Source organism: Neolamprologus brichardi, chromosome 12, assembly GCF_056152115.1.
Source record: "Neolamprologus brichardi isolate AB-2024 chromosome 12, ASM5615211v1, whole genome shotgun sequence".
Taxonomy (NCBI): Eukaryota; Metazoa; Chordata; class Actinopteri; order Cichliformes; family Cichlidae; genus Neolamprologus; species Neolamprologus brichardi.
The window spans coordinates 17,377,907-17,402,142 of NC_142115.1; the positions used below are offsets into that span (position 1 = coordinate 17,377,907).

Here is a 24,236-nt window from a genome sequence, read left to right on the forward strand (position 1 = left end):
TCACACGCATCTTCATGAATCATATATCACTGTATACCTACACACACTCATATTGGTCATTATGGAGTCTACACACACACAGACACGCACACACACATATGCATGCACGCAACATGATGAAGCTATGTATGAATGCATATCTACTTGTGAAAACTACTGACCAGCTTTTAAGGTTTATTTAGAGTACATGGACGAGGTTTTTGATTTTTTGCTAAAACAGGTTTGCTAAATTAAACCTCAACCTGACTGCACTGTGAATGAGAGGAGAATGGGAAAGAGTGAGAAAAGAGGAAGAAGAGGTAACTTGAAGGTGGGGTGAATGAGAGTGGAGGGGTGTTTTCTCAGGGCAGTGGCCTTTCCTGGTGCCAGGACAGGCACTAAGGCACCACTTTGCAGCCCCCTTCAATTAAACAGGAAAATTGATGTGTATCATTAATTACGTCAGTAATATCATTTATCATCACTGGGTGCAGTAATTAATTATTTTCTACTCGTGTGAAGAACATGACAGAGTAGAGATAAATAAGGGGAGAGAAAGCTGGAGTGGAATTGTAGGGGAGGAGGGTGGAGGAGCCGGAGAAAGGGAGGATGGAGGAGGGAAGGGGAGGGATGGGAGGCTATTCGTCCATCAGTAACTGGGGGGTACTCTCACACGCTCTATTTACCGGACCACTGGGATGTGACGGGAACGTGACAGCCCCCCTCCTGCTCTCACTTACCAGCCTTCTCATAGAGGAACAACAATTAGGCCTGAACGAGACGGGCACTTCCTGGAACAGATGCTGGCGTTCCCTGTGAAAAGCGACCCTGTCCTGCCTCTGAGGTTAAGGTGTGTGAAGCAGAGTTACCATTCCCTCTAAACGAACTAACAGCCTTGTGATGGACCATTTATAATCAAAGGGCAGCCTCAGAGAGAGTACGCCTGTAAGGCCAGTAAAGCTTGTCTGAAGAGCTGAATGCATTTTATTGTTCAAGTCCTGCCCACCATTATGGGGAACTTTCTCTTTTTTGTGGCTTGTAGGTGATAGATCTGAAGCTCTGTACTTGCAACACGAGGTTACATGTAGAGAGGTTTACACAGACTTTATAACTACTTAGCAGGTTTAATGCATTCGGTCAGTTAGTCCAAGTCACAGAAAAAATCATCTAAAAAATAATGACTTACAACATCTTTTTTTCTTTGTTTAATATTATTGCCTAATTATTATCATCTATAGTTACCTAATATTTGCTGTTTAAGAAGTTTCTGTGTTCTTAGGACCTAAATTGTTTTCTACTGGCATCTGCAGTTATTAAACCAGGGGATCGCAATTATGACTATAAATGTGGTAACAGTTAAATTACTGCATTTCTGGGTTTCTTTGTTTTAGCCTCGATAATTTTTATTTAAATGACCACTTGAAGTATTTCAGCTGAAGAGCGCTCTTATCCAGACAGACCTAACTTCTCTGTCTATGCAAAATATTTTATTCTTTGTCTACAACACATAAAAAAATATCCATCAAAATCAGAAGTCAACCTATGCTAAAAGCACATAACAGATTTTTTTTTTTTTTTCGGTAAAACAAAAGACAGACAGTGTGCAGTTTTATTTAGCTTATGTGAAGTAATTTAAATAGTCTGCACAGGAATCTGCCTTACACCTACACTATGTGCACTCTACATCCAGTGTTACACAAAGTCTGGAAAGTGGGAGAAAAGGTGATAGAACGCCGACTGCAGCCTGGGAGATTTCAAACTCCATTGCCTTCAGCTCCGTTGACTGACTCACTTGCTTGTATGCCTTCTCCCAGACCTTTGTGGATGCAGAGTATCGATCCAGAAGATGGGGAGGAGATGAAGGGAGGAGAACGTGTGCTGAGAAAAAGTAAACACTGCTCCAGATGACAAAACACTGATCACCCCAGAGACCTAGACCTTCCCTGCTCTCTCTTTCTCTATCATTTTTTGTGACCTTTGGCATCTCAACCTAAAGCCACGTTCAGCCCCGCAGTTTTTCACCGACTGTGTCTACACGGTGTTGTGTTTGTTTGCGGGGATTCGCGCATTCAGGAATTCGAGAGGCGCAAATAAGATACACATTTTAAGACTCTTTTTTTGGGGGGTAACACATTTACATGTGAGGTAAGGCTATGGCAGCACTGAGCAAGAGGGGTTTAGGGAACACAGACATCTAAGCCAGTGTTTAATATCAAGTGTGTGCAGCAGAGTTTAATCAATACCAAGCCTCTTTTGTTACCAGTCTGCTGAGGAGAGCAACGGCCATTCACTCCAGAAAGGTTAATGCTGGGGGTCAAGTGATTTCACACCCACACCAGGATCCTCCATGTCACCACAGCTACCACGCCTCCAGCCGCCACGACACCAGCATCCTGATTTATAGGTTGTGAGAGTGCGATGGGATCGGAGGTGAGGAGGAGGGGAGAGATGCGGTGTTATCTTATGATAATGCTGTCCCTCCATACTCCCACAAATGAAGGGAATGAGAAAGAGTAAGAAACGGGAAGCTAAGCAGAGAACAGAGCAGACTCAGCCTCCCTTGCACAGACGTGGGTGTTATTTTTTTACTTTTCTCGGTGACATGGACCTTTTGTTTCAGCCAAACTGCTCTACACGCAGACCGAATGGTAATCTTTATTGTAATAATTGCTCTAAATTTGCATGTCCACTTGTGAAAGGGCAGTGACGCTTGGTGCAACAGCAGTGAGTCATAATGGATTCGAATATTTATAATACCATTGGCAGAAGATTACAAATCTCTGAGAACTGTTTACAATGGCTGTTAGCAAAGTCAGAGAACATTTTACTTTTTGCCACTTGCCTTTAAATTAATAAGTAAAAAAAAACTAAAGTTAAAGATCCCATTTGAAGTCTCGCTCTCTGCAGGGATAAATCTATATAACGGGAGTGGTGTGGTTAAGAAGGTGCCAGAGAAGGGAAGAAGCGCAAGAGGAATTAACATGAGGACTTATCTCTCCCGGGCCATTATTTAAACCCTCACTATTCTAAACACACCACCCCTCAAATGAGAAGGACAATAAATAATCCTTCCAAATAAAATCTATTCTCTGCAAATTCTCCCGGATACAGCCCATCATTATCAGTAGGAGGGGACAGACAGCAATTAATAACACAGCCACCCATCTCTCAAAGAGCATCCATCTTATTTTCATTAGGTCTATTGCTGTGTGCACATGTGTGCTGGCTTGTTTGTGAGTATGCGCGTGTGCATGTATGAGTATGTAAGAGAAGAGTGTGTCGCTGCATGCATATTTATGTGTCGTTAAATGATTCCACTCAGCCACGCTGCCACGTTCCCTTATAGTCCAGCCTTTACTCTGTGGGCCTGGACGTATGCCGTTTGAGGGAATCTTTTTGTGATCTTGCCTTTAGTGTTTCTAATGCCTTATTAATGCTCTACCAGAACTACCTTTGATTCACTTCTCTGGATCTCCTGCATTTGTTATCTCGTGTTTGGAGGCACTATTCTCTCTCCAAAAGGGCAATTGCGCTAGCTTTAGCATCCTCTGGGTCTCTGGGGGTGACAATAGCAATTAGCTTCAATGACGGAGCAATATGAGAGGCTGCTGATTGACAGTTGCCCCCAGAGAAGGGGCTGACTGAGGTGACAGCTGGGCTCTCCACTCTCCCCGGCTGCCCCAGGCTCTGGTCCTGTGTCATCCCATGCGCCAGCCAAACTCTTCCCCGGCACACAGTCACATGTCTAGTTACATCCTGTGCGGCGGCCAATCCCTTCCCCATCACTCAAGCTTATGTCTTGTTATATCCTGTGTGTCAGTTAAACCCTTTCACCCCAGTTCATGCCTGTTTCTTGTTATTCTAATGCAGCACAATGTGACACGCAACGCTGACCTTTCCTTTTCCTTTTTCCTCATCATACTGTGCGTGTGTACAAATTTGTGTGTATTAGAATTTGTCTGTACTTCTATCTTCTTTTTTCCCCTCATACAGTACAGCCTGATGGTTTGTATCTCCTCCATGTCAAAGCAAAAACTGCAGCAGCCCTGACACATCAGTGAGTGTTTCTTCAGTAGAAGCCTGAGGAAATGAAGCGCTCCCCATCTATTGATCCCCCTACACTCCACTGTGCATCAGGGAGACTTTGTTTTCACTGCCTAACAGAAACAGAGCTCCATCAATACTATACAGTATTCCTCAGCACCAGCTCCTCTCCTTACACCGCAGCGTCCCAGGAGGCCTGTGATAGACTCCACTAACTGTACACAACTGTACAGAGAGAGAATACAATATGTTTGTGTGTGTTGTGATGCATTTGTCAAAGCGCAGTGGGGGCCCTGGGATGGCAACGGCAATTTAAGGAGTATAAAAGACATATTGGCAACAATGGTTTGTGAATGATGTATTATGTAATCTGCCCCAGGAGTATATCTCTTCTACTCCATCTCCCTTACTTTTTCTTCGTTCTGTCTTTCTAGCTCTGTTTTTTCCATCTTTATCTTCCTCACTGTGTGTGTGTGTGTGTGTGTGTGTGTGTGTCGTTGGTATGGCTTTTAAAGCTCACTTCCACATGCATCAAAATAAGTGCCAATAAACAAATCACTCCACTAAACGGCATCAAGGTCACATCAATCTCAGAACAACAACGCTGACTGGTTTCACTAGAGTCTATTAGTTGAGGGGGAAACAAGCAGGCATTGGGCCAGTGTGTGTGTGTGTGTGTGCATGCGTGTGTTTGTGTGCGGATGGAAAGAGACCTCTGTCAGCACCGATAGAGCCCCACCACTCTTATTTATGGCATACTGTACTCCATGTTCAGCATTCAGCCTTCAGCCTGTAAATAGGACAATGGTACAAAGGTCTGACAGTGCGTGTGTCTGTGTGTGTGTGTGTGTGTGTGTGTGTACTCGCACATGTGCAAAAGCTGTATATAAAGAAAACTGTGGTTCTCTGGTATCCACTTTTTTCCATTTCTTCACATTTTAACAAATCTCGTGATTTCCAGATTAATTTCAAGACCGCAGTTGATTTTTTATCTATGCGCTCATTCACATTTTTTTTTTTTACTATAAAAACGAACGTACTGAAAAAGAAGCAAAAGCAACACTTTTAAATTTTGACATTACTTTTGCATATCGACACAGATAGGTAAAAAATAATAGTGGTGACAACTTTTGGCAAATTAAGTAAATTGAGGAACTGAATCGTAATAGAAAGAAAGAAATATTGAGTCCGCACTTGTGGTGAACAAACATCTTATGTTTACTTGTTTTTCTAAAGTAAGTCTATGTCTTGTGATTTGTGTAAGAAATGTTCTGCTCCATTTAAAATACAGCAATTCATCAAAAAAAAAAAAAAAAGGCAAAATCTTAAAACTTTTCCCAGTGCGGTTACAGTTCTCTCAGAAGTCTTTAAGGAAAATGTAAACAAACACTTAAAACTTACTTAAAACTGTGGGAGTACATTTGGAAGTTATAGAATTAACATGCAATGAAAATTAAAAAAATAAAAATAAAAATCAACACTTTTGTCAAATTTAAATTCAAAGGTTTTTTTGTTTTTTTTTGTTTTTTTACTGCTGAGCCATACATATTCATATACTCAGCCTCATCAATTAACTAGTGATTGTGTTTTCTTTTGGTTTCCATGATTCCTCCTTTCTCCTCGTCTCTTCTCTGTTGCACACTCACAGCTCCAGTTAATATTTCTTGTTAAACAGACCATCTATATTCAAGTTCCGATTAATATTTTTCCCAAGAATTACTACCTACTTTTGGAGTGACATGCACCCCTCACAGGAACCAATAAACACACAGTAACGATGAGTGCAATGTAAGTGGAACAATCCTAAGTTCTGGTCCTTATAAGAGACAGTGGGATGAGATTAAATAGATTAAAAGTGAGAGCTACACTCTGCTCTGAAGGTAGAATTATAACTCGTCTCCATACTAATCAACTTTGGTAGAGGGTGCTATAATGTGGAGTTTACGTCACTGTTTGGCTGAGATTGCAAACCACTTGATGTCACAAAACATCGCATACAATTTATTGCCTCTTGAAATGAAATCCAATTAAATCCTGAAAAAGTGCCTCTTTATGGGTTTTATATGGACACACACAGGCAGGATCGCACATGCATGGATGGACTTACAAGTATACTCATGCACACAAAGGCTCCTGCACACATGCACGCATTTGGATACCTGAAGATGCCTTGTATTTCAGTATGTTTATCCTCCCCTGTAATAACTATTAACCGCAACCCTTTCTAACTGGATGAAATAATCACCAGCTACTCCAGTTTTGCATGTTTTTTTCCAATCCAAAAGGATCTCCCAAATTCTTATGCCACTGATATATATCCGACCCACAGCTTTGCTTTATCTACAAATACATTAAATGGTATTAATAGCACAGAGCTTAATGGATCAATTCCCTCTGTTTATGTAAAGAGGACTGGAAGAGAGGGCATACACGACAGAGTCGCAGACAAAAAGGAGGAGGGAGGGATTAAGGGAGGGGATACGATATGGTAAGAAAGGAAGAGACATTTCAGAGTGTGGGAGAGGTGTGAGTTGGAAAAAAAGCACCTTATTAAATGACAAGCTTTTCCTGGTTTGCACTAATTAATTGTGCAGTGGCACTGACTGCTAATTTGCTGGGAAAAATGCATCCCAAAAGCAAAAGGGGCTCCTGCTTGAACTTTGCCTCAGAAGCACCTAATTCACCGGTGACTGCAGCTGTGTCCGTCTCCTGGACTGCAACACTATTAAATTAGAGCGCCTGGGCCATCAATTTAATAAGCGCTGGAGCAGATCATTTGAATAAGGACAGTATTAGTATTCTAGCTGAGCACAACTAAGAGCAGCCGACCTTTTTCACCGCAGAGAAGATCCTTGAACACATCCAGCTGAATCAGAGAACGCAGTAATAAGCCAATCACTGCTTAACATTGTCAAATGGAAGGATGCTTCTGCTCTCCCTTCTCCAGTCAGTCACCACTATCCCCACAGCAGTGCCAGTTATCGTGCTTTATTAAGCCAACTTCCTAGCTTTATCGCGGCAATATAAAAAAAGGAGCTAAACAAAGGTTGAAAGGGTTGAGGCATTCATGAAAACATACTCAAATAATGCAAGGATTTACTATTATTTACAATATAGCAGGTATGGGCAATATATATTGAATATTTTCAGTGTACTGCAGTTTGTTCTGCATGGAAGTAGTAAGTAACATCCTGAAGATTGAAAAAACTCATATATAACTCAACTTAGATGACAGAACTGAGATTGCTGCCAATTTAGGCATTTTCAAACAAAGATTATTATAACCTTACTATTTTAGGTAATTAGTAAAGTCTTCTTCCTTCACCTTTCACAAAACAGTCCATAGCAGCAAATTTATCCCATTTTTAGACAAAACACTTTTCCTTCCACAGTTGGCATTAGGGCTCCGCCTTGTTATACCGCTCATGATAATACCAGTATCAATTTTTACGTGTCATCTCAAAATATCAATTATATATGCATAGACACGTTTTCATTCTCGCTTGTTCACAACGACATAAGCCGATAACATGGATGAGAGTGAGAGTAGCGTTTCAGCCTCCAGTGATGATTTATTACCTAAAAAGAGAGCCTCTTCAATATTAGTAGTTTGGCTACAAGAGGTTAGACCTTCAGCACAGTACTTTGCAAAATAAGCAAAGCACTGTAATTTTGGCAAAACTGAACAGGCTCCCGAACAGTTCTGAGGTTAAGTTAGTATAACAATAACAAATACTAAAGTAACATGTTAAGTAGGGATGTTCTATTTTTACTTAAAATTTACATGGAAAACGCTATCTAGGCTACCTCTGTGCTTACATTTGACTTGTGCTGTGTCAATATATCTAATGCTGGGTCACTACTAGTGGAGAATTAGACGGCCTGTCATCAGTGGCAGTAACACATTGGAAAAGAACGATTTTGCAGCGCCTCCACACAGATATATACACACACATACACTACAATTATTATAGTAAAATGTGACACAACACCATTGCAAATTTCCTTGAAATATTCTGTTGCAGTTTCTAGGCTATATCACCCATCCAGAGTTAGCAGGATCAACCTGCAGGCATACCCTCTCTCCATTAGAATTTTAAGGGAGTGGCAGGGGAGCAACATGTTTAACTGACCACGAAGAAGGTGGCGTAGGTGCAAGTAAGCACACGAGGAAAAAAACTGTTACATGTGGTTTTGGTGGGCCATGTCTCAGTATTTTATATCAGTGTCTTTTAATCAGAGCAATGATAATGTAAACAAATACTGCAATTCAAATTGTATTTAATAATGTTTCTAATCATATTATGATTAGAAATGTTTTTTTGGGGTTTTTTTGTTTTGTTTATTTATTTATTTTTTACACAATTAAAATTTAACTGCCAAGTATACTATCTGTAATTTACAGGTGAAATGCCACAACTCTTACAATAAAGTTGGTCTCTGAACCTCAGTTTACACAGGAGATGGGCACACCAGATCAGATCAGATGTTTCAGAGCTGTCTATTAAGAAATTTGACAGAAAGTACTTCTAAGACATTAGTAGTTTTTTTCTGTGATATGTCGCAATGGCATGCCTTCTTTTCTGCCACCTACACAAGATTGGTCAGAATTTATTACTTTTTAAATGTTTTTTATTTCGTATGGTCACCCTGCAAAGCAATCTGAATTCCTGCAACTAATTTTCTGACAAAAATGTAATCAGAACAGCTTTGTTGAGTCTATTAAATGCAGCAACATTAATTCTACATTACTGGGCTGCAGAATGTTCATTCTTTTATATTTATATAACAGCTGGTAAAAGTCTTTGTGCGTAACTATCTGGTTTTATAAAATGTTGATATGATTTTCTTCTATTTCATGTAAAATTGTTCCAGTACAAGCAATAAATGAATACCAACAGGATTTTCTTTCATGTAGAGGTGCGGTATTTTCTACTACAAATACTCTAAAGGGCAGTGCTGGAAGCTTCTGTTAGCTCCTTCATAACAAAATGTGTAATGTGTACTTTAGTTTTCTTCATTAAAGTCTTGTAATATAAGATCATAGGTATAGAAAAAGTGCATCCTGCACAAGTGTCAAGATCTAACCATTCCATGTTCAGACATTTTTGATGATTTCCAATCATAAACAATTCCTAGCCAATCTATTTCATGCATGCATAACATGTGCACAATGGTGCAGCCAAACAGTTATAAACACACACACGCTAACGTGTCATTAGCGTGGAAGCACTTCACTGTGAGCAAAGATACAAACTTTGTAAAAGTAAACCGCAGGGAGAACACCCAACTACAAGCCTAATCGGAAACCATGGACATTGTAAAGAAGCTAACCAAGGCAAAGTGGCTAAAGCTATCCAAACATCACAGCTAGGCACAAGCCAGCAGCCTTGGAAATGTATGTGCAAAGATTCAAAGGAGTTATGGGGAAATTTATGGAAACATAAAAAAAAAACAATAAAGGCCAACGTCCCGTTGTTTGGTGAAGTTATAACCGCACTGGAAAGGGATCTACGTATCGGAAGTTTGCATTGTTATATAAAACTCTTGCATTTGTTTCTCCTTAGTAAGGTAAAACATGGCACATAAGGGTGGGTGCATCTCCTTCCAGTAGTAGAGCAGTTTCAGTTATTTAAGGCAAAGAAGAAAGCTAAGTTGTTCCCTTATTCACAAGAGGTCGCAGCCTCAGATAGCTACACTTGTTTGGGGGAAATTGTGAATTTTTATAACTTTTATTATGAGTTTTGCTTGTAAATACTATCAGTTATAGAAAGAAAATCAGAACTAGCATAAATCTGTATCAGCAGGTTGCAATTCGGAAAAAAAAAATCACAAATCAGGATCTACAAAATTGCTAAATTGCTTCTTTCAAGATATATATGAGTATTGTAATTTGGTTTTACAGTATTTAAATATTTTTTACGCTAGGCACGCTATATTCTGCTCAAGTCCATTACTTCATGTACATGCTTGCATTCACACAGTATGCTCACACATGTGTATCTCCTGTCCAGATGCAGAATTGATTTATGGGAATGTTGGGGTGTTGAATTGATCAGTTAACATCAAATTCCCCATGAACTACGAAATAACAAATCAGTTCCTGACCTTAAGCCCCAACATCTTTAGCTTCTCCTGCACACCTGGGTGACAGCACATTAAGTACTGTTTTGACACATACTGTCTCTGTTTTTAACGCTATCAGGGCGAATTGGCAGCACAGTGAAACATTAGTGGTAGTAATGCACTAGGCTGTGAAATACATCATCCGCAGTGACAGTTATGGTGACTGTCAGAGTGTAGAGGGATTTAACTAGACTTTTGTCTACATAAAATAAACATTGCATGGGGGGTTAAATGCACCCACATATGACTGCTTGGTGATAAATCAAGGATTTCCTAAGTACGCTATGCAGTAATAAACTTTTTTCTTTTTTTAAAGAATAGTGAAATCAAAGTATAGATTTAATTTGTGTAATTTTTTTAGGCAGGTAATAGCTAAAGACTATGAAACTGTCTCATATAACACATCGTTTATTGCTACATTCTTGACAAACACACTCAAAGCAGCCTTGCATTTACAAAACTCTTAAAGGTAATTTTCTTATGACAGAAAACATAGTAATTGTTTTAGCGCACACATAAGGCTTTAATGCCAGCATGGAAAACAAAGTCTGTGGTTGGTCTTATGACTGTCACAACTTGGGCATTATTGGGATATAATAAATAAACATGATGTCATCTCATTCACTCACAATCCTGCGCTTAAAGACTGAGGACAAGAAAGATATATAAGTAATGGGGGAGTTAGATGGTAGATATATTTTAAGCCCGGGAAACGGCAAGCTCTTTGTTTTATGGGGCTAGTTGCAATGTTGATGAATATTTGCCGGTTCAGAATCATAGCTTAATGTCAGCCCACAATTTGTTGCAATTAGCAGGATGATTTATTGGAATGGCAAGACCGAGTGCATGGTAACAATTAACACAGCTTTCTCTAGGCTTTTTATTAATGGCATGTTGCACCAGAAGAAGGTTTCAACCAAAGCTAGTACATCTGCAGGCCTCTCAGTGTGTGGCACCATTCAACAGCAGCCCAGTTCCACTGAAGCCAAAAAGACTTCTATAGACTCTAATCCCTTTATTTTCTTTGTTTCTGGGTGCAGTCAGATTTGTTTATCTACAAATTGCCTTTGTTCTAAGACTTTTGAATACAAAATATTTTTTAACCTGGGATTTTTTTTTAAATATTTTATGTATTTTGACCAATTATTTAAGTATACACTTTAATTTCTCAAATGAAATCAAAGAAGTGTGTGTGTAATCCTGTATGTGTGTGCGTGTGTGCACGCACATTTGGCTTTTTAGTGTGTACTTTTTCAAAACTATGCAATGAGACAAAAAAGAACCAAACAGCTGTTCTGTCTGGCAATAACAGGGTTCAAGTGGAGCGATGTGCCCCTAAACGGCTAATAAACGGCACAAAATGAGCCTGCAATTAAATTTATACACTTGATTGCACTGCTGTCATGTCCACTACAGGCTTATCGAACACCTGGGATCTATTTCCTAATAGAACCTTGGGGAGAGTGGGAAAGAGAGAAAGAGGGAGGGGGGGAGAGAAATTAACAAAGCAATCTTTTTTTCCCCTAGTATTTTTGCCCGCTTTCACAGGCATTTGTGGAGGATCCTCTTCACAGACGCCCAGGATTTGAGGTTTTTAAAGCAGAAAAGCAAAAAAAAGCTGTTTTGTTTAGCTTTTTTTTTTTTTTTTGGTTGAACAATGGTAGCTCATTGTAGCAAATGAGTTCTTAATACATTCAAATTGCTGTATTGATTCGAAGCCATTAGTGAGCAGTTTTATGACACACCATAATGAGAGGTGTGTGCTTAGGGATTCGATCAAGGTGAGTTTTAAAAAAAACGAACTGTAAAAAATCGACTGCATCCTGTGACCCTAAATGATACAGCTTTGTGAATTTGTATATATATATATATATATTTAACTATTGTACAAAGAAAAAAAAAAGCACTGAGTTGCACAAATGAATGCATGTTATTTGTGGCCCATTTTACCAAGTGGCATGCGTCAATATATGATAATAAATAATGTTACTAATCTAATGAAATGACAGATTCTCTCCTAACTGATTCCATAAGCGCTGACAGTGCACTGCGATACCTCTCAGCCCAGCATCAACACTTCATTTCATCATGAAAAAAGGTGTCAGCACAGCAAATTAGAATCGTTAATAAACCTTTATTTGATGGTGTTTGATAAAACTGTGACGTTACTGTGAAAACGCTCATCTTTTTCTCATGTCTAGTTACACGTAGCATTCTCACTTTCATTTGTATCTCACTTTGAATAACAAGACCAAGCATTTTCTGTCCATTCCTTCTCAAATATGTATACTGATGTGTACAGGGGGTGTCTTTTCATTTTACTCACAAAACTCTAAAATGTAGTTTTAACAGGTGATGTTTAAGCTATAATATCATCTGTAAAATTGTAAAAAACATGCTAATAAACTACATGATTTTGTTTGCTCTCTCTCTCTCTCATGTATGTATACATATGTATCATGTTCAGCTTGTCCGCAACATTTGTATTGCATTGAGGTTAAAGATAGAAGTCATACACTCAGTCTGTGCTCTGTTTCTTCAACAAAGAGCAAGAGTTCCTTCTCCCTAAATTTTCTTCAATTTACTAATTACACCGGGCAATTTCAATGAGCTGGAGAGAGAAGTTTTGGGCAGTCTTGGCCCACAATCTGTCTCTGACCACTGCTAAATCACAAAGTATGTGGCAATAGGCCAACAATAATTTTGCTAACCCTTTTTTAATTATGGGAGGGTCATTCACAATGCCCCACAGAGAGCATTAGGCACTGAACTACAACTGACAAGGGCAGGTTTCCCACCAGCGAGAGGCACCTTGCACGCGGGCTAAGAAGTCACAAAATGAGGGGGAAAACAGAGAAATGAGTATGATTTAGTGCAAAGTTAAAGACACGTTATACTGCAGTCTTGGACTGGCTAGATTATTTTTAGAAAATTCTAAAATGTGTATTTCGTGGTTTATCTTGCACCCAATATAAAATGGTAACTTTTGACTGGAGTGGGAAATTACATTTTGGTTCTTATTTTGGTTCTCTCCGTCAGTCAGCTCCTTATTTGATTATGATTTCTAATTTTGTGACCATGTCAAGCAATTATTTGGCAATTTATGTCTCGTTCTCTGTTTACCTGGTTCACTGAATGGCTAATGGTACCTTGACTTTGGAGCCTTTAAGAAGTAGCCATTAAACAATCAGTTCATTATGCTTCAAAGTTGACAAAGCCAATTTTCCAGGAATGCCAATATTTTTGAAGAGGATTCATCACCAAGAATGTGCAAATGAAGATATATTCATTCTCCTCTCTTTGTTACTCCTGCTTAAATTACCCTTTTTTGACAGCTGACTAACAATCATCATTATAGCTTAAGCAGTCACCTGCGAGAATGGCCATAAATCTTGTTAAAAGAACCAAAACTGTCTTTCACACTTTTTTTCTATACAAGAAGCAACCTGTCTGTGAGCACACACCATCTGTACATAGTTAAAGCTGTATGCACACAGATGGCAGCTAAACACTCTCAAAGTTGCTCCGTCCGCACGTCTAACCTTACAAAGCAAACTAATTAACAGTAAAATGCAGAGAAACGGAAGGAGCAGTTTGAAAGAGTTGCAATGACTCTAATGAGGAGAGAGAGAGAAAAGTCATCTATATAGCAATGCTAAAGCGATGGGGGAACTTTTACTGGGGTTTTAGCTTTACTGCCCTCTTTAAGATCCGTTTTAAATAAGGGCTGCTCATCGCCAAGCCCCTAAACCCAGCGCACAAGCCTTTAACAACATGGTATGGGCATCTGAGAGGAGGGAGATGAGGGCTGGAGAAGAAGAAGGAGAAACCTTGAGTGCCAAATGGAGACATTTTCACACAATCACTACAGCCCTGAACTTTTCTAGACATTATCCAGAGGAGCTCTATGTGAGAACGTGAATGTCCAATTGAGTCGACTTCAAAGTTAAACAAGTTTTACCCCGTTAGCTTCTTACAGCCTTTGTAATGTCCGATTGAGGCCACGTGAGAGTAGAGTAGGTAATCATCTGGAGAATTCAAAGTGAACGCACAGGTGTCACGTGTCCTGTTTTTTTCACATGCTTTTTATAGGCACCACTGCTCGCTTAAACCAAATAGAGTAGTTTAGTTGTGAGAGCACATCTGTGCAAAAGTTCTAGTGTTTTACAAATGAGAAAAGATGCTCACATGTAAAGCAGAAAGCCTCAAATAATTAATTCACAGTTTCACTGATCAATCTAAATGATAAAAGTGCATCGCTTAGGTTTAAAAGTCTTCATATTTTATCCAATGGCCACAGTGTTTGAAGAACTGCTGACCAGCTTTGTGTAACTCAGTTGCACATTACTTTTAAAGCTTTTCAAGTTGTTTCCCTTGCCAATGACAAGAAAAGGAGTGAAGTACTTGCATATAGTCCCGGTTGTTGTCTTTGACTCAAAACTGTGTACCCCCACTTTTTGAGGGCTACCAAACTGATGAAATGTATTTTGTGAAAACGAGGACAACTCCTTGGAAAGTTAATTAGTAGGAAACAAGCAGAGGAAAAAGCAGGAATAGAGAAATGACCCAGCTGCCAAAAGTAATAACGTTTTCATTATTTATTTCATTATTCATTTATGGATGTGTTCAGACAGAATTAATAATAGAAATCCCTGAGAGAAAATGTTTGCGCTGGAACCCTATTACGAGCAGGCCAAGTCCAGTGGCACAGTTAGTTAACATGCACAAATGTACTGCCCCTGACAAATAACATATCAAGTGGATCCCTGGATTATTTTGTGTTCCCAAACCTCTTTCTTTCAATTCTCTCTTTCATTTAATTGTTCCAGTCAAGGTTAAGGTTGCATTCAAACAGTTACTCTCTGCTACCTTCATGGAAAAATAATAGAATTTAAGAAAAACTAAAGCAATAAAGCAATCATCTGCTGCCAAATGCTGTGAGAACTGCATCGCAATAATCACCGTGGCATCCATTTAAATGTCTGTTGCTCTGTTTTCATACATAAGTAAGATGTCCATTTCTCCCTGAGAAAACCAGTAATGAAGCACAGAATCAATTAGAAGTCCCTTTGGAGAGTCAAATTTGTGCTGTTCCATTACACATTTCTGTTTTTTAGTCCAAATATTACATTGCACGATATTCCCTGATCTGGCCTGTGTTTGCTTTTCTCACTGTTTACTGCAACACTTCCAGGCCAACTCACATTTGATTTCCTCCACCGAGAATCCAAGCACACTCCCAATACACACTAAGGAGAAAATGAGCCCGGAAAGGAGTAGTGGCAAATCATTCAAGGCTGTCCAAAGATCTCTATTACAAAAGCAGATTTCATTTTCACTTCCAACACAGACATCTCTGTTAAAAAGCGTGTCAAAGGCAACTGGGATGGCTGGTTTTTCTCTTGGCATATTATTTTTTTACTTATCAAATGTGTTTCCCTTACCATCGTCCCAACCACAACCCACCCACCCAATTCCTGGCTTTACTATATTAAGTAAAATTGAGAACGCATGGTGGGGGAGTGAGTGCCTCACTGGGTCTACAGTATGCATCTATCTCCAGACGATGAGGCGGTGATGTGTTGGCGTGGGAGTGTGTTCGACAGGAAACGACAAGTTAATTAAAAAAAATTAAATATAAGAAAAAAAACACTGACCATGTGTCAGTTGGATATTTTTACATTATCCATACATGAGGCATTTCTCTTTTTTTTTGCTCTCCTATTCTGTGCTCACAGCACAAGGGCCACAGCCATGTGTGAATAATCACACAAAGGGCCTCAGAGGTGCCCTAACCGCCTTACAAAAGAAGGCTAGGTGCAAGGGCAGATGGGGGAGGCATAGGTTGTAGGATTTGAGAGATGGAGGAGGGGTTGTAAACGTTAACACGTTGAGGATTTGGATATCCTCACAAGCTTGTCTCATTAGCTGCTAATTGGCAAGACTTTTCTCCATCTATTGTCTTTTGTTCTGCATTAACATTTGTTTTTTGAACGATGCAGACGAGCAAGAAAAAGACAGTCTAAGGCAGTGAGTCAGTCCACTATACATTTCAAGTGCTCCGTGCTTCGCTAAGAGAGAGTTAAGCCCGTATTACAGCAATATAAACAGTTCTGTCCTATGATTAACCTTAAAAGCAACTGAGTGCAAAACTAAATGCTAAACCTTTTCAACTAAATTAGCACAGGAAATCACTGGAGGGAGAGAGTTAGAAAGATAGAGAGAAAGAACAGTAAGTGACACAGAGGATGAGAAGCAAGGACAGGGTTATTTTTTCCTGTTCTTCCATTTTCTGCTCATCCACCTTTGCCAACTGGGAAATCATAGAAAAACATCAAAACAGCTAAATGGCAAATTATTATCAAAGCTCCCCTCAGTGTTCGGTCCAGGCCAGACATATTGGAGTTGTCATGCAGGGGATGGCCAATACTTTCCTAGAATTACTCTCAGTATTGCACTCTTTGACAAACATTAAACAAGACAATAAAATACATAGGTAAAGGTGCATTTGCCTACAGGCACAGATGGGAAAGACAGAAAGATGGGAAGAAAGAGGAAATGAGAAAATAGGTCTCCAAATTAACAACACAGTTTCCGGACAGTCCAAGTGAATTATACATTTCCAGAAGAAAGCTATGCTTAAGGCACAAAAGAAGGGTCATGTGTGTGGGGTTTTTTTCCAGCCACTGTCTTTGTCATTTGTCCCAGTCTGTCTATATCTCTCTTGCTCACAATTTTTGTATCCCTTTGAGTATACAGAAATAAAGTTGCCTTGAATGCTAATAATTATTGGATTTCAGGGCCAAGTAATTCAAAGAAAACTATGTCTGCTGTACTTAGTTTTAATGGATGTCACCAAACTAGACAGAGATTTGGTTTTTGTCTTGTTTTTTGTGATGGCTCTAAGAACAGAGGCTTTATCAACACTTGCTTTTAAAGAAAATTGTTTATTACGCATGTTAAAATTTCAGTCTGTGTTCTTTATCACTGTCATATGCATGATGTCATCACATTACACTTTTTTTTTTAAAGTTAATCAATGTTGGAAAATGAAGAGACCATCTGAGAAAAATAAAATTGCTTCAATGTTCATCAACAGTTTGCAGGAGGAAATACCCGGGTGGAGGGACTGTGCAAACGTAACGATGGTTACAATTATGGCGAGAGCAAGAGCTCTGTTTTATGTTGAGAGATGTCAGAGAGGAAAAAAGGGTAAGGAAGCTGGGTCATAACTCTCATATGTTTTTTAACACCTGACACCAAGGTTCATAACTCATATGGAAAAAACCTGAAAAGAACACTAACAAAAGAAACAAAGAAAAAGAGGAACCTAAATACCTTGCCCAGTCTTGCATCTGACCATCCCAGGATACCATACAGACTTTCTGCCAATCTTCTGACACAAGCATCCAAACCAAACAACAAAAGATTTTAAAACATGTTACATTAAAATAGTCTTTAGTATTTGCTTAAAACTCCTTCAAAGTAACCATTTCTGACTTAAGTTATCCGGCTTCTAACAATTCAATGTAGTCACAAGTGCAAGGCCTCCAGCAGAATATTATAGGTCACAGTCGGCCAGCACATGAGTCTTTGGCTTCATCCAACGTGCAGCAGATCAAGGGCCTCGAACTAAAACAGTACTGACAGTGACCTCACTGAGACCCAGCAACTGCAACAGCCCTAACAAGGTATTAGCAGGCACCTCTGTATACCCTCCAACTCTCAGCCTGGGTCCAAAGAAATACAGCTGCGCAGAGTGTTCTTGAGGGCGGAGGGCAAACCTGAAAGCAAAGAGGTGCCCCTGGCTAAGCTCAGGGGTGGAGCTAGAGGGTCAGGAATTCAAAGCAACGTAGGGCCAAAGTTTACAAAGATTTTTTTACTGGTATTTCCTTTCTCTAACACAGCATTTCAACATTTGTTCAACAAAGAAATTTCAATTTTAAAAAGATACCAGTGCATGCTTTCCCCATATTTATTTAATGAATACAAATATGGAGTGTGTGCCACGCCCCACCCCCACCCCCCCACCCCCCCACCCAAAAAAAAAAAACCCACAAAAAAAACTGAGCACTGTGAACTGCAATAAGGAGCCAATCTTGTTAATAAAATAAAAAATATAGTTAACCATAAACTTAAAACTCACACAACTTAAACAACCAATATTTTTTACTGTAGTTTGTAATTTTACCACATTGTACATTGCAATCTGTTTGAATTCATTGGGGTTTTTTTTTAAGTGAGATGGCTATTTCTACGTATTAACATGTTTGCTAGATAGCTAACATTCAACTGTAGGATAACAAGCTTTTTCATTTTTAATTGGCCAGTCACTATTCAAAAAGAATTCAACCTGCAATTACAATTATGTTTTAAATAATCAGAGGTGAGATATTTATAAAAATGAAAAAGTCAATCAATTCACCATTAAAAGAAAGCATAGCAATCTGCAAAGAGACTATTCAATAACACGGACCAAAAGAGTACGTAATTGGGCTAAATTTTTTCAGTAAACTGCCACTGTGACAAACGTTCTGTAGTTCTGTCCCCTGCAGCTGTGTTGACCCCAAACTGTAGTCTTAAATTCTGTATCAAATACAGGTAGTGTCACAAAGCAAATATAGCAACCGCATATCAGATTTTAATAGAATAAGGAGTAATTTTATATAAATCCCATATGAGGAACTGAACTGACATCCTGTAGCCACGGGCAAATCCCTGGATGCTTGAGCTCAGCAACAAAATCTACGGTATATATATACCTGTGTCCAGGTAGACAGACAAGATGCTCTTACACAAAGCAAAGTTTTACTCTTTTAAGTATATCTTACCAGCTGCATGATCTTCAAAATTCTGCACTGAATAGCTTTTTCTCTAGTCCTGGTTGGAATGAACCAAGCACAATACGCATGATTTCTTTTGAACTGTACACCTTATTCTTCTTTTAAATATCTGATTTCGATATTAACATATTTTGATAACGCTATTCAGTGGCTCTTAAACATTGCCCAGTGCTATATACAGATATAGTGCTGGTGGTGGCGTTAGTCAGTAACAGTAGCCGTAGTTCTTTTTCACTTGAGTAACCTAAACCAATTTCAATGATATTAAGGATCATCAAGCTGTCACAGAACCTGATGAAGGTAAGTTGGTTTTACAAAGAAATTGTATCTTGTTTGCACTTGTACAGTACAAACATCTAGCTTTAGATTTGGCAAATACACTTTGCAAATATAATATGCTAAAAATGTTTGATGTAAAAGTTTGATGGGAGTTGGTTTTTGCCTGGTTTTAGAAGGCATACCGTTGTGTTGCTACTCTTCTGATCATCCTTCTTTTAGCAGCAGCCTGTCTGCAAGTCAAGTTAAGGGGCAGTGTGCCATTTATGTATTTTCAATATTCCTGCATAACTTTTGCAGAGTTGCAGAAAGCGTTTCTGTCCATTGTGACATATAAGGCTTTATGAAGCTCAGTAGAGTAGAGATTTGTGACCTAGGACCCCTTAACTTACTGTAGAAGGGATCTATAATAACTGGAACTCCAAATAAGCAAAAGGAAAGAATTTGCTGACTTTTGAAGCAAGACAAAATAGTTTTCAAAGTGTGTTAACTGGTTCTATTTTAGATTTTTATATTTGTTAATGACTTACAGCATAATTTCTTATGTATGTAATTTTGAATATTGAAATGTATATAAACTATAGAAATATACACTTCCTACTCTAAAAGGTATGAGTTTAGTTTGTCCTCTAAGAAAGTGGTATAGCCGTGTGGTTTTGTGTGTGTATGCATGTGAAAGCGCGTATGGCGGTTGTCTCTGTGTGACTGTGGGCGTCTAGAGGAGAGAGAAGCCTCATCTGTTACCAACCCAGCCTGGCCGGCCCGCCGCATGAAGTAGAACGACAGGGTGTCACCGCCGACGACAGTGATGGATGCCCTAAATTCTGTAGGCAACTTGGGCAATTGGACGCATTAACAACAGGCACCTGCTTTCCCCCGTACAAATCTATTAAAAGATAACAGCAATGGCGGCTTCCACACTATTAGTAAATTATAGCTCTGTCTGAGTGTGAGGTAAGTAAGCCTCTTTTTCCCCACCTGCCCCCACCTACCTTCTTCTGCTATAGTTTCTAATTGGCAGTCTCACAGTGCCACCTAGTGGCAACAATTTATAATGTGAAGTAATGTTTGCAAGGGAACAACAAAGTCAAAAGAGCAGACTAAGTTTGCCTAAAAATCTGATAATTTCACTGTCATGAAGATAATTTCACTCTCATTGGGTTCAGTACACTGTAAATAGCCATTTACTGTTTACAATTGGAAATGAATGAAAATAAAGATGTTTTTCCACACTGGCCAAATTTCTATCATTCCAAACTCTTTCATTAAAAATATTTTATTTTCACACTTGCAATCAGAACACAAATCACACACCACCAAACATGATGAACATATGGTACAAGTTTAACATGGCAACAGCCCTTAAGGTCAGTTTTGTTTATAGCTGTTCACTGACTGTTATAGTGACTGTAGTGCAACCTTAAATCAGTGAACAGTTCATCTTTGTGAGATAGAGTGTGCATGTGTACGCATGAGAGTGTGTATGTGTGTCAGGTTACACAAGCAAACTTGTTCTCCAGCTTTCTTCACGTTTTATGGATTTCTCTTGCAAACTAATTTTCCATAAACAAGCCTTTCTTTGGGCTGACTGGGCCAAATGGCCATTGATTTGGGACAATCTGGCCAATATAAAACCATTACGACCTACTCAACACCTCCTCTATCAAAACATTAACATGACACCATTATGACAAATATCAGGCTATAGCCAGGTACGACACATAAACGCGTGTCACATAAATTTGCTTTGGATAAATATTTCTGTGTCTGTGAGGAGGGTATGTGTTTGTGAGTTGGCCAAGAATAAAGGGAAGACATGACCAATAAATACTTTTACAGCAAGCAATTTGTCAGGATGTGTAAATGTCCCCAATTCCCAACAGCACTAGAGTAAAATTTACAGTCACTCTGGAAGTGACAATGCACAAAAAAGGACCACTTTTTACTCTCTCTCATCTCCCTCAGACCACTAAAACCTTCCCATAAATCTCCTCCGGTCCCTCCAGATGTCTCCTGTTGTCAGATATCATGCCTTGACAATGCCTTCCACCATCATTGTCTTGACAGAAATATGATATGTGAAACTGCAATGTCGCATCACTTAACATGATTTAGCCTAAGCTAGCCTGCACCATTTTAATCAATCAAAAATGTCACCTTTTTCCCTGTAATGACGGCAAAGGCAAAGGATCCCTGTGTTGGGGTGATCTATAAGACTTATCTAGGCTACTGATTTATGACCACTGCCAGCTAATGTACTAAAGGAGCCTACTCTCTTCCTGTCATCAGGTTTTCTATCAAATTGGCAAATAAGTAGGCCAGTATTCCCTCATGGGCAAGAAAGAAAAGACACTTTATATAGTATGTAAACTCTACAATTATGGCATTATACATGTTTGTAACCCATCCATACTGCACCATCAGGTAAAACTATTATTAGATGTCCTTAAAAAAACATGTCCTTCACATGCCAGACTCTAATTGTTGCTACTATTTCAATGAGTTTGCTTGCTTATTCATGCTTTGACTAAACTGTGGCCTTTGACTGTCATTGCTCATTGTTCTGTAAACATTCCAAAGTCTCAGTGGATACCTGAAGCTTTAAGACAAAGTAATCTGTCTTTTATACTTTTGAAACTTCTAAATACATGCCAGAGTAAAACAGTATATCACAAATTCAAAGATGCGCTGCAGACTTAAACATGGTAAATATCAGTAACAGCAGTAAAAATTAATGAGTCGTCCAAGTTAACCAGTTGTCTGATTATGCGTTTTTTTTAAAGTAAAAAATGGTATAAATGAGAGTATGCACCTTTTTCTTTTTTAAAGAACAGTAGCTGCAATACCTTTATATTCCTGTATGCATCATCTGCTGCACTGGGTCCTTGAGGTTCAGAGTGTCTTTTGGTTTGTTCTGCTAATTGCATTATTAACATATATCAATTTTGGCATTTGTAAACTAATTAAGAATAATATGAGATAAGAATAGCAATTTCTTGCGCAAATAATTTTTTACCAAACACAAACAAACAATATGCACACAAACAAAGATGGAGGAAGAAATAAAGTCCAGCTGGTGTTGCTAGAGATTGGTGCAAACATCAAACAAAAGAACCAAATAATATTGTAAATTTATTCTTCGAACACACCGACAAAAAAGGTAAAATATATTTAAGAAAAAATATTATTTTTATTATTTATCCTTTACCCATTGTTGTACTTGCACCACTCAAAATCTAGCAAGGCTTCCTGGATTTTATTTATTATACAAGTAGACTGGGAACGCTACCTGTAACCACAACAGAGTGACTGGATCCACATGCAAGCAGCTTTACACTGCCCAGCCCAGATGTTGCAAACTCTTTCAGAAGTGCCTCCTCTGGAGGAATGACCTCTGGCCTGCCGTGCCCAGTTTGTCCAAGCTCCCCACTTCCCCAGCAAAGAAGATCCATGTCCACCTCACACTGCATGTCCTGGGAAACAGACCAACAAAACTTAAACAAGTCAGCTTGGTACTTTTTTCCATTTATGACTTTACCAGTATTCCTGACACATTTTGTTTCTATTGCATGTAGGTTAAAATGAGAAAATGAGGTGTACACATAAGTAAACAATTTAAAATACTGTTATCCTTGGTGGGTTTGACATAGTGGCTCATAAACCAGTTTTCCATTTGTTACAGGCTCTAGTTAGTGTGACCCTCCAACACAAACAGAATAAAGCACTGCAAACACCAGCTGAAGTCCAAGACAACAATGGAGATGTCATTCACCCTGCCCCTGAAGAAGACTGTCCTTTGGGGGGGTAGTCGAATAATCTATGGGACTCCCACAATAGGACCCTGGCTTGTTAGTCAGCTGGCAGGGTAACACACGTTGGGTGAGTGCAAAGGTTAGTTGGATAGCAGTAACTTAAAGTAAGCTCACCAGATATACTCAGTCTTATCCATGATATCAGATTTATCTAGCCTCAGAACTCTAGTCAGAACTACAATAGGGATTCTGACCTTAACAAGTCTGTTTCTAGCAGCTTTTCAGCTCTTACATTTGAGACACACACACACACACACACACACACACACACACACACACACACACATATATATATATATATATATATATATATATATATATATATATATATATATATATGATCCATCACTAATAGTGTGTAAGAAAGAGGAAATATTTTAATAGCTGTTTGTAAGCACTGGTCTTCTAGTCAGCATTGTGCTTGCATAAAACTAATCAGAAGTTCTCAGCCTTATTTGTAATGAACTGTGGATCACCAATATGCTCCTAAACATGTTTGTTTACAGTCTGCCCTCTGTGCTAATTAGAATGTGACCCTGCACGCACACGAAAACACAAATGGAAGGTGGGTGTATGTGTACGCATACACATACATACAAACTCCCCACAGCAATATTAACAGCACAATTCCATCCGACTGATATTGGAATTTTTCGAAAGAGCAAACCAATAGATAACCTATTACAAAACTATAAGAGATCAATAGCTAATTTCTTTGCATTGATTACCACTTGGACATTTAACATGCGCCCTGTGGCCACAATGTGTGTTCCACAAGCTTAGATCCCCATTGGCTCTCATGAGTATTAAAATTATCGATTCAGACAGAGGACTAAAAATGTCAAGCTGTTCATTAATCTTAATAAAGACTGGACTTGACCAAGGCACCCTTTCTCCCAATGCAGGGATACAACCTATCCAACTAGGAGGACATGGCAAAGATTAATGAGCTTCTACTGTGGGATGTGATTTAAGTCTTTGCGATTAATATATCAATTCCAAAAGAACGAGTCTTTTATACCAGTGATTATTTTTACCCAGGGTGCACCTAAAGACAACATTTTAAAATTCATATCAACTGCTTAATAGAAGTTCTTTCTTGCAAAATTTCAATGAAACTTCACAAAACAAGCAGTAATGAAGTCTTTGTGTGCTA

At 38.9% G+C, this 24,236-nt stretch overlaps 1 protein-coding gene across 1 annotated transcript in view; it reads right to left on the reverse strand.

The window, feature by feature from the left end:
- LOC102791121 (uncharacterized) overlaps window positions 1-24,236 on the reverse strand; it is a 295,543-nt gene that overhangs the window by 270,246 nt on the left and 1,061 nt on the right. The window contains exon 2 of the mRNA XM_087848698.1: window positions 22,558-22,741. Within this exon, the coding sequence (XP_087704824.1) occupies window positions 22,558-22,741 (184 nt within the window). The remainder of the gene's footprint in view (window positions 1-22,557; window positions 22,742-24,236) is intronic.